Below are 12511 nucleotides of genomic sequence, written 5' to 3' on the forward strand. Positions count from 1 at the left end.
ACTGGGATTGACATGTATACACTGATGTGGATAAAATTGATGACTAATAAGAAACTGCTGTATAAAAAAATAAATAAAATAAAATTCAAAATAATAATAAATAAAAGTCAAAATAATAATTAAAAAAAGAAATCATCATTTATTCAATCCTTCATTTAAAAATGATGTTTTCTGTTTATCTGCTGTGATTCAGGTCCTGGACATCATCAGCACATAATGGTATTTGAAGCTGTGAAAATAGACAAGGTGGCAGAGAGAATGGTATAATGTGCGATGGACAAAGGCCACAGAATCTCACAAACACCATATCTGATGAAGTGAAGAAGAGGAGATCATGTTCCTAGATGTAGAAGCAGAAGCCATACATGTAGAAAAGAAAACAAAACTAAATCCAAGAGAGTACTGGGTAGAATGGAGGGAAAAGTTGTTTTAAGAGTGAGGGGAGAGGGCTTCCTTGTGGTTGAGAGTCCGCCTGCCAATGCAGGGGACACGGGTTTGTGCCCCGGTCCGGGAAGATCCCAAATGCCGCGGAGCAGCTGGGCCTGTGAGCCATGGCCGCTGAGGCTGCGTGTCCGGAGCCTGTGCTCCTCAATGGGAGAGGCCACAACAGTGAGAGGTCCACGTACCGCAAAAAAAAAAAAAAAAAAAAAAAAAAAAAAAAAAAAAAAAAAGAGTGAGGGGAGAATGGGTAGCATAGAATGTTGCTAACAAAATAGGACGGATGAGCAATTCAATGGATTTAATGGCATGGGTCCTCAGTGATCACTATAAGAATGACTCAAATAGAGCACTGGATGCTGAAGCCACATTGCAGGGCGTCAGAAATAGAGGATGAGAACTAGAGGGGAAATGCCAAGGGTATTATTATTTTAAGATGAGATAGAAATGGTCAAGCTGATGTCACTATATAGATACTCTACGGTAATCTTCATAAATGTATAGGCAGATGATATAGTAAATGTTCTAGGAAAGTTTTAAAGGCATCACCTCATTTCAGATTGTCTGGACAATCCTAAAATCTTTATTAAATCTACCAATAATAGGATAGGGTTGATTGGTTATCTTCGAATTTTACAAGTTGACCATAAAATAATAGTACAACTAGCCAGAATATAAGCAGTTTTTGGATTGTTAATGTTTTTAAAATACTGAAAAAGTGCATTTCAAGTTTTTTCATTGATTTATTGGCCTATTTTATACCCGACGCCTGTTAAGTAAGTTTTTTGAATTTTCTGAAAAGTTATAAAAATAAATTCAAAAAGTTTATTATTTTTACTGAAAATTATACTTCTATCTTATTTCAGGTTTAATGAATGATGCCTTGGCTACTTTTTCCATGACTGATATATATCTCAAGATTCTAAAGGAAAACCCTATGACTCAATTGGAGAAACAGTCGTTATTTTTATAAAATATAGACTATGTAATACTTTGTGAAGCATAATTGTGTTCCATCGGGTAAATACTGACGCAGCAGTAAAATGCTACCAACTCATCCAGAAATAATTTCCTTCTCAAACAGAGTAGCTGGTCAAATTGCTCCCCCCACAAAATGGTCACAATTGAAGTAATATGGTAGATACTGTTTACCGTCTATAGAATAGCATTCATCTTCCTTGCTGACAGAGAACGGTTTTGTTCAATTAAATGAGAGTTGTGTACGCCAGAGAAGGCTAAGCCCCTTGCCTGATCCAGGTACCTAATCTTAATTTTTTTAAGCCAAATCATAGTAAATCTTCTGTTATTGCCCAGTGTATGGCTTAAAAATGGGTACCATTGTAATTTTGGTCCATAGGACAGGAGGGAAAGTCTGCTGGAAGGTTTCTTGAAAAGTTCTCTTAACTGTTACAAAAGTACATAAAATAGAGAGATTCCATTTTGTCTATTGGCCATTGATGTGGAAGCCTGTTATGCCTAGAGCTTTTGCAGCCATCTCAAAACCATGAGAAAGGAAGTCCAAGAGTTAAGCCAACATGCTAAGAATAGCAGAACAGAGAGATGGAAAAAAACCTGGGTCAGGAATTACACAACTGAACCTCTGAAGTAAACAACCCTTAAACCATCCTACTCAAAGTTTCCATGTTATGTGGAGCAACACATTTTTCTTACTGCTTATGCTATCTTGAATTGGCTTTCTGTTACTTGCAGGTGAAAAAATTAATGGTAAGTATCTTTCTTTTAAATTCAGCCACATCTGTCAAAAGCACTGGCTAAAATTCTAGAAATTACGTGCATCCTTGTCATCTCTGAAAAAATTAACTTCAATTATACAATGAAAAGAAGAAAAATTTAAATATTCTTACTTGAATGCCAGCTCCCTCTGGCACTGTCATCTTCCATACACAATTCAGATTGTTGTCATAAGGCTCAGGGTATCCAGGAGACAAAATAGTCCCTTTGCGCTTACTTAAAATTCCACCACAGGGCACTGAAAGTAAAGCAAGCCAAGAAAGGGAGTTCATTCTAATGCAAAGAATTAAAATAGGAGAAAAGGTCAGAGATAACATCTCAGACAGATGCTAGACTTGCAAACACAACCAAATCATACTATGTTTTAAAACTCATAAGAACAATGAAAATTGTCTTCCTATAGCACAAAAACCTTTAAAAAATAATTAGACAACATTAATGGAAAACTTACAATGGCATATCTAAAGTCATACTATAATTAACTCAATAATAGCATATCATTTGTATTATATTACTGACAAGTTCACTGACACGTGTTAAAAATTGTTCATATCTAGGTATAGAATTTTTTGAAGAATTCTTATATTTGTTACTTTTCTCTTCATGTATCTTTTGAGTAGTAATAAAATCCTTTGCAGAGTAATACTGATGATGATAACAGTTATGTTCTAACATTTATATAGAGCCTATATACCAACACTCTTCTAAGGACTTTACATATTGTAACTCATTAAAGCTTCCCGACAATCCAATGAGATATGAGTAAGTATTCTCCCCATTTTACAGCTGAGGAAATGGAGTCACTAACAGATTAAATAACTTGCCCAAGATCACACAGCTAGTCAGAGATGAAGACAGGATTTGAATACTGGTGGTTTGGCTCCACGTTCATGCTCTTCAGTGGAAAGAAAATACTCAATATGGTTCCAGTCTGGTTACTGCCAGTACAACTACTACAAGAAAGACTAAGTATGGAGACCTGCTTTGATGTCAATAAAAGCTTCTAACAGTTTTAAAAGGTACTAATCTTAAAGCAAAATTCCTACACTGCTGGTAGCGTCAGCTTGATTCTGGGAATGACCTAGCTTATGATTTGAAATACTGTGTGATGTTGGACGTGTTCCCTGAACTCTCTGAAACTCAGATGCCTTGTCTGTGAAATGGTAATGAAATTGTTTCTGAGGGGCTTTTGTGGAAAATAAATAGGTATGATAATGTACATAAAGAAGCTACCACACTGCTTGGAATGCAATAAGAAATCAATAAATTATATTTCCTTTCACTACAACTACTGTTATTTTAGGTTCCAATGGCACTGTGATTCTTGGACATTTGTCCTAATCTGGCTATAATGGTGAGATACCAGGATATATTTTTGTAATAATTTTTTTTGAAAAGGTAATACTATAGCTTTGTGCCGCTTCTAAAACTGAATGCAAAAATCTAGGGTAATTACTCAAAAGAATACTACAAACTTTTTAAATTTTTAAACTTTTAAAACAGTGTGATAAAGTATTTTTAAAGAAATATTTTTTTAGCTCATCCTCCTTCTTCTGATCCTTTCAATGTAAATGCTGTAACACTGTGACCTACACCATCTTCTCATCTCTTTGTAACTACCGCCCCTCAGTGGTGGCATCCATTTACATGTCATCTATAGATTATGACTACTAAATGTTTATCTCTAACCATGACTTCTACCCAGAGTCCTACAATATATCGACTAAGTATCCCAAAATTCATACATCCAAAACAATACTTTTGAAATTCTCCCCCATCTATACTATTTGCCATCTCAGTAAATGTTACCACCTAATTTATCTTTCTTTTCAAATTCACATTTACATTTATATTCAATCTGTCAGCAAACTTTGTCAGTTCTATCTTAAAAATATACCCCAAAGTTCACCGGTTCTCATCACTGATCATGGTCTTCCAATCTACATCACGATTGACTTTCCCCTCCCCTTCTGCAATAGTTTTCTATTCAGTCTTACTGCTTCTACTCACCCCCTGCCCCTTACACTAGCCACAGTGATTTTCCAGAAACTGAGATCACATCACTCTCTAGCTCAATGAATTCCCACACTACTTAGAAAAAATTCGAACTCTTCCCAGACTTTGAGGTTCCATATGACTTGGCCTCTGCTCTGCCTCTCCAAACTCTTCTATCACTCTTGCCATCATTCACTCTGTTCTAGACACGTGAGATTCTTGTTGTGGCTTGAACATGACTAGGCCTTTCTCCCCCTCATAGTCTATAAATGTGCTTACCTCCTTGACTTTTATTTATATACCTCCCAGCCCACTTCATTCACCTCATTTGGATATCAAACAGCAACATGCCCTGGATGTCTTCCTCCAATCTTCAGCCTCTGCTTTACTTTTCTCCATAGTATTTACCACTATCTGAACAAAATGTAAACTCCATAAGGGCAGAGATCTTATCTTCTGATTCAAAGCTATGTTGCCAGTGCCTAGAAAGGGACCTGACGCTTGGTAAGCACTAAATAAGTGCTTGTTAAATAAATTATTGAGTGACTGGTTGCATATCTGTATATATCTTGTGATTACAAGTTACTTTGTTACCATTCCTGCATCATTCCTTTCTTCCAGTATTTTCCTAAACAAGCCATATTTAATTCTACTTCAATCATTTTTATTTTTACCAACAAAATACTACATTATAAAAGTATTCCCAGATATGCATTACCATATAATAATGTTTTACAAAGTTTTACTGCCCATGTATATAACTTAGCCTAATATTTCTTTTCTATTTTAAAAAGGATGCATTATAAATTTTCCTTCTAATCAGTATTACACAACATAACATATAGATTAAGAGAACAAACTTTAGAATCAAGCAACCTGGGTTCAAATATTAATTCTTCTTTTGTTTCTAAACCATAGGGGTTTTACTATCTATAAAAGAGAAATAGTATTCTTATCTTACTCCTGGCATTGGTGTCAATATTAAATGAGATAATGCTTAATAGCACTTCATACAAATACTAGTAAATGCTATTCATTATTATATTTAATAAGTTTTTCATGGTTGAATGGATGGGTGAATAAATGAATCAATGAATGAGGATTCAGATATTGTATATATTTTTTCATCTATTTCTTTCCCACTCTGAGAAAAGATGGCACAGACATGGGTTGTCATACTTACGTCTAAGGCCACATATTGTCAGAGCTATTAGTGGCTACAGGGTGTTTATCACAGAGTCTCAGAGGGAGGAGAGTTTGGGATATTAAGAGACTAAAAATTTTAAGAAATCTGAAGTGTAAAAAGGTCAAATTTGGAAGATAAAACCCAGTCTTCAGCAACTTTTTCAAGTTTACCTCTGTTCCAAGTCCAATGTTCTTATAAAAATATTATTGTAATTTACCTAAGAATGACTTGATATGACAGATTTGTACAAGATTATTAAATATTGTTTTCTTACGAAGGTTAGTTAAATTTGTGGATACCCTAACTTAGTATTTGACCATTTTAACTATAAGTACAACTTGCGCATCACGTCTAATGGGGCTGCTTTCAAGCCAATAGTTTAATTTTAGTATGTCGATTTTTTTGCAAAATTACTCAACATTGTATTCTGTTCTACTATGACAGAAAAAAATGAAAGTGTTGATAGCGGCAATAAGAACTGTGAAACTGAAACAATTACAATTGAGATGGAAATCACTAGAAATGTAGGGCACTATTTTCTTTTGGTTTCAATTGGATGCTCACTTGGTTTAAGGTGTTAACCGAGTATTCATTGAACTAGTGAAGGCGGAGAAAATATAATCATTATGTATAATACCCTGAATAGACTGTCAAAGATTATATCTAAACTGCAAGGTATAAATAGAGAATTTGTTCTTTCTAAGAATAAAATTAACCATGTAATATGTAACTCTACCTATGCATCTTTCCTATCGATTCTCAAAAAAGTCTTGTGGCTTCAAGATGGCTTGTAAAGGTCTAAGCAAGCAAAGTGAGCAACAGCATCACCATGCAGTGAAAGACTGAAGTTAAAAATGCATGGACCGGGCTTCCCTGGTGGCGCAATGGTTGAGAGTCCGCCTGCCGATGCAGGGGACACGGGTTCGTGCCCCGGTCCGGGAAGATCCCACATGCCGCGGAGTGGCTGGGCCCGTGAGCCATGGCCGCTGAGCCTGGGCATCTGGAGCCTGTGCTCCGCAACGGGAGAGGCCACAACAGTGAGAAGCCCGCGTACCGCAAAAAAAAAAAAAAAAAAAAAAAAAAAAAAATTCATGGACCCTGGATTGGGGAAGTTGGCCAGTTGTCCTACCTCTACAAAAATTCATGAAATCATCACACTTATTTGCTAAAATCCATTCATTGAACAAATGTTTATGGAACACCTCTTGTATGTCAGGTCTTCTTTTTGTTGAGCAAAAAACAGAATACAGTGGCAGGGAGAGGAGGGCAAGAAAGATTAGGAAAATAAACAAACAAATTATATATAATCTGGTGAGTGGTTGCTGTAAAGAAAACAAAAAGGCAGGATAAGGGTATAGAGAACGAATGGAGGATGAATAGCAGAAAATTATTTTAGATAGGATGGCCAAGGAACACAGGTGAAAACTTGAATGAAGCAATGCAGTAAGCCCAAAAGGTATTTTGGGGATGCATGTTCCAAGGAGAAAAAATAGAAAGTTCAAAGACCTTAAAGCAGTTAAAATTTTATCCAGATAACAAATATTGAAAATGAACACAAATTAAAGATAATTCTTTGATATCAACCTAAGATAACTCTGCACTTGACTCTCATATTTGAATTTTTAAGACATCAAGCCTTTTTCTTTTTTTTGAATTTTTGAACACTTAAAGGCATAATCATTTTTATCCATAACATTTGAAACTAAAAATATTTATAGTAAAAAATAGAAATGCAAAGTATATTTTCATTTATGTAAAGATTAGCAGTGGGACCAAATGGTAAAACCAAAACTGAGCTATCATCTGAATGTCATTTAAAATCTATTTCTTGTCTCACACAAATCCCATATGTCCTTCTGTTATATATTCGATTTTCTGTATTTACACCTGTTCTACAAGGTATACATTATTTTTTAAGTGGCATAAGGTAATATATCCTTTTTGTGTGATCTTGGCAGGAAACAGAAGTCATCTGATACAATTTTCTTCTATCTCTAAGTACGCACTTTCAAACCAATGCAACAGAAATATAGGAGGTAGGGTGTTTAAAGCCCAGGGGCTTTTGACAGTGGTGGTGTAATGGCTCCTGAGTCCCTCATGTTTTGCCCTTAAAAGTAAAAAGTGAGGCTGAATCCATGCTAGGGACAGTCCACTAGCATTTACTCCTGAAGTTGAATGTCAGCCATAGCATGGTCTCAAAGGCTTTAATGCCTGGTAGGAGTGCCGGTCCTTGCTGAAATGAATCTGTAATCAAATGGCCTGAGCTTCCTTTTCTTTACATGGATTTTTATTTCTTATGGCAAAAACACTAGGATTAGTCAACTGGCACATATGACATATGAGAAAGCTTTCTAATAATCATGTAGAATAGGGGTTTTCTTCTGCTTTAAACAAAAATGGTTTATGTTTACAGTGTAAAGTTCTTATTCTCTACTCTCCATCTCACAGAATATTCTATTTTTTGTCTTTCCCCTTTTAAACTGTTCTTTCATGTTTCTTTTTTCTTCTTTAATGTCAGCTCACTTCTCCCTTTTATCTCCTTCCTCTTTCTAATTCTTGTCTCATCCTCATACCTTCATGGACAAAAGAAAATATATATTTTTTGGATAATGTAATGTTTGAATATTTTAGGGTCAGAAGAAAATGCAGAGTGCACACCTTGATTAAATATATATTTGTACAACCAATTAGAATTATAGTAATCATTATTTTAACTTTAAGTTTATTTTTATTTTAGACCCTTACAAACACTGAAAACAAACCAAATCATGAATATATGCCTATTGTTAGAACTCTGCTCCTTTTTAACCAATTGCTCTTAAATGTATAAATTGATGGAAAGAAATTTCACAATCCCCCTAAATAGCATATTCTAATAAATAAGTACTATTATCCTCTAGAAAATTGTCATTACATTTCCCCAAAGCCTTTCTGAAAATTTTAATTGAAAGAAAAATCTTGCCTTCAAGGAACTCTAAATTATTAGAATTAGAAAGAATGACACAAGTCCATGCTTTTAGCCCTTTCCAAGATGCAAAAATCTTTGGTGGAAGATAATTTTTACATATAATAACTTTAAAGTGTTATTAAAACAAGATATCAACAAATGAAAAATGAGTAATATCAAATCCTTTATCAGCACTGCATATAAATTTTTTATCTTAGATCTAATACCTTGAGAACTGAAGTCTTATCTTCTGATTTTATGGTGGAGAATTTGGCAAGCACAAAAACAACTTAATTTTTGAATACTTAGATGATTCCAAGAACTATGCCAAGGCTTTAAAACATCTAATAGCCACAGTAAACCTATAACTTTCCTGTTTTATTGATATGGGAATTGAGAATCAGAGATTATGTAAAATTTCCAGGATCACCACAATTTCATGTTAAAGTCAAAGCCTAATACTACTACCCAAGACTTAATTAACCCTTATGCTGAGAACCTACTACAATTCCCAGTTATAAGGACTTATTCAGTTTTACATGATTCTTTACAACTTTTCTCCATTAATTAGTACATTAACGTGATAAATACATAAACAGAACTTTAATAAGTAATTCATGGATTTACATTTCACTGCTTTGCATATGTAGGTTCTTTGAACACTCTGAATAGATGAATGTTTTCAATAATATTTAAAGATTAATGAGCTAGTTTATGCCTTTCCATAAGTCATCATATCACTCTACCTTTATAATTATCTTGAGGGAATTTTCATAGTATATATGAAATTAAATGAAGACAGCTACTTATCCAGTTATCTTCCGTTATATGGTATTAATATTTTCTATCAGTATGTACATAAAGAAACTAAAAGTGACACAGAAATTATGCAAATAATTACTGGGAAAAGTGAGGCAGAAATAATTACTGATTCCTGATATTTAGAGAGAAATATTTTAAAATCTATTGTGAGGCTAAAGAGATTTATTATCATGTGTCTTTCTTCAATTATTAAACTGACTTAAAGCAATGTAATTTCTGATTTATACATGTTGTATGACTAATTTTGGCCTAGACATATAGGAACATTTCTCTCAGCTCATGGTCCTTTAGGATAGTTTATTTATTAGTATTTTATAAGAGTATGAAGTCAACATATATTGTGCTTCCTAAAGAAGAACATTATCTATTTTCTCTTATGAGAGTATAAAAGTGTGTAAAGAAGATCTCTTTGTTCTGTTAACCATAGCTCTATGCTAGGTGCAAAATAGGAGGAACATCAAGTCCAGATGATTCATTCTCCTTTACTTGTTGTTTGTCAAAAGTATACTTGAACAGGTTAAGAAATTCCACATTATAAATAAGATATAGAATTCCAATTAGGAAATTAGCTCATCAGCCAAAACATAAAGAAAAGCAATCTTCTATAATGTACATTGAGGTCTGGAGTCAGAAAACCTTATCTTCAAATCCTGCCCCTACTTTACTGTTTATTAGGTTATGTCACTTTAAAAGAAAACTGTTTTACTTCTCTAAGACTCAGCTTATTCATCTGTAAATTCTGAGAGTAACTTCGCCATAGATTTCCTGTGAGGATTTAATTAAATATGTATTTATATTACTCAGCATGAAACCTGGAAATTAGGAAGCATTAAGTAAGTGGTAATCATATTAGAAACTGGTTATTTAGCTGAAGGACGAGAAAGTTGAAGAGTCATTTACAGGTTTCCAGTGTTTTAAATTATTTTTTGTAGGGAGTTTTCAACAAACAAAAGAATAATAAAAGAATAGTTCACATTCCATTTATTGTAGCAGGAAGAACTAAACTACTGGTTTGTAAGAAAAACACTCTGTAAAATATGCTAGGTATATCTCTTTTGGGAAGTGGTGATATCAAGTTCCTACAGAGATAAGTGACCATCAATCCTTCCTTTTTATTTATGATAGTCCCAACTTGTACCACTTTCCCAGCACAATTATTAATAACGTCCTGATTTGAATGGTAAAAGATTTAGAGCAGTTTTGTCCTATACAAAGTACACGTTCGATGAATGCATATCACCAGACCTTATCTTTACTTCCTCAGTAATGAGTGTACATTCCATATAATTTCGATTAAAATCAATTTAGAATATATTTTATTCTAATTAAATATGAATTAACATTGTATTAATCTGTGTTAAAATATGGTAAAATGTGTTTTAAAAAGTTAAAAATAAAAACTATTGACACGTAATTTCTTTTCAGGTATGGCAAGAAGTGTTATTAAAAATAGATTTTATATATTTATAAATGTATATGTTATATTGTTTATATGCACACTCATGTCTTCTCTATCAAAAAGTGGAGTATTGAGATTATTAAAATAAAGACAAAATTTTGCTTATCTTTTATTTTAAAAAAACTTCCTCTCATTTTCCAAGTCACATACCAATAAAACTTTAATGAGAAAGAACTCATTAGAACTATTTCTTAACCTGAAATTAAGCTTTACTACGCTTCTTTTAGTTTAATACTATATAATTTAAAATTTTAATTTCCAGATATGCTTTTGGAACAAAGAAGAAAGCAACTTCCCAACAGTCTACATTTTCCACATCCATGGAATTCTACAAGATCCAAAAGTCATTGTAATGATCCTGAAATATGATAAGATTCTAAACTATTTTTATGGTTTAGAAAATGTTTTAATCTGCTTCAAATAACTTAGCAGGGCTAAGTTCATACAGTGTTTATTTTATTTATCAATATAAATTGGGTACAACATTACAAAAATATAGTCTGAAATAATGAGATTTCTGGCCAACCCTACACCATCTACTCATTCAAATTGTTTCCACTTATATTTGTGAAATACTGGGAAAAATTATTATTTTATATTTTTATACATACATATAATTTATAGAGAAGAGAAAAACATTTATTTACTAATGCATATTTTCTAATTTTTTTGATGATAAAATACACCCAGAAAAATCAGCTTCTGTGATCCTTAAAAGATAGGTAAATTCCTTACATATTGGCATAGAAATCTTTGCATAAACTTTTAAAAATGAAAAATAATATTTATTTCAAAGGATGGTAGCACATAATAATTCCATATTAATAGCATTCCAATTCTGTGTTATTGGAAATATGTATGTATATTTTCATTGATTGCATTTCATCTCAATTGCATCAAATAGCCACTCTGATTTGCATATTTAGATACATCATAACTAATAGTTTAAAATTAATGTAAAACTATTATATTTGAAACAAATATTGAAAGATGCATGATAACTAATTTTGATATATAATATGTACAATCACAAAGCATACAAATTTATAAACTTACCAATACAGGTAGGTAAGGAGTCATTCCATTGGGCCAAAGAATTTGGCACTGAATCACACCTAATTGCAAAGGATCCATGGAGAATATATCCAGGATTACATTCAAAAAGAACCAATGAACCAACTGCAAATTCATTGCCAATCCTTCTTCCAAACCTTGGTTCAGGCACAGAACTGCATTGTGTGGAACTTGTTCTAGGAACAGCTGCATACAAATAATTGTTGACTTTAATTTCATATTTGGTAGAGAAATAGAGATTTCAAAATGAAAGTATGCAAACAGATTTCAAAGAAATCTTCACCAACTTGAACTTTAGTTAACAATCTGAATACACTTATAAAAGTTTATACATAATGAAATACAATCCAAAATGAATAAATATTGCTATTGTCATCAAGATTTTTTATTTAAAAACATTTCACTTTTGATCCTTTAAACAACATCAGTTAAGGTTTTTTTTTTCTGTTTTTTGTGTGACCACACTCATCAATATAAAAATGTAGCTTGAGTAAGCTATTTCAATTTATGGAATGAAAGCAAAGAGATACATCTTTTTTTTTCTTTTTAAAATGGAATACCAAGCTTACAAAAAACAGATGTCAGGTTACATAAGGTAATGTCAAGTTTTTTTTTTTTTTACAGTATTTGGCCCCTAAAAACATAAATTTAAAAAAGCAAACACAGCACTTGATTAATTTCATAGCATGTTCATAAACTTGGTTGTTCAAAATATGTTTGTTATTGATGAAGACAATACGTTCAGGCTAGACAGAAGTCAGACAGATTAACAACAATAGAAGTTTTATTTTAATAATCATACAATATCAAATTTGAAATTGCTTTTAGGCTTTATAGG

At 32.8% G+C, this 12511-nt stretch overlaps 1 protein-coding gene across 3 annotated transcripts in view; it reads right to left on the reverse strand.

Annotated features, from left to right (window-relative positions):
• The window catches only part of CSMD3 (CUB and Sushi multiple domains 3), a 1081491-nt gene that overhangs the window by 163152 nt on the left and 905828 nt on the right, over positions 1-12511 (reverse strand). For all 3 annotated transcript variants that reach the window (XM_033843074.1, XM_019931944.2, XM_019931943.2), the window contains 2 exons: positions 11656-11859; positions 2304-2428 (listed from right to left, as the gene is read on the reverse strand). In XM_033843074.1, the coding sequence (XP_033698965.1) occupies positions 2304-2428; positions 11656-11859 (329 nt within the window). The remainder of the gene's footprint in view (positions 1-2303; positions 2429-11655; positions 11860-12511) is intronic.

This window comes from Tursiops truncatus, chromosome 17, assembly GCF_011762595.2.
Source record: "Tursiops truncatus isolate mTurTru1 chromosome 17, mTurTru1.mat.Y, whole genome shotgun sequence".
Classification (NCBI taxonomy): domain Eukaryota; kingdom Metazoa; phylum Chordata; class Mammalia; order Artiodactyla; family Delphinidae; genus Tursiops; species Tursiops truncatus.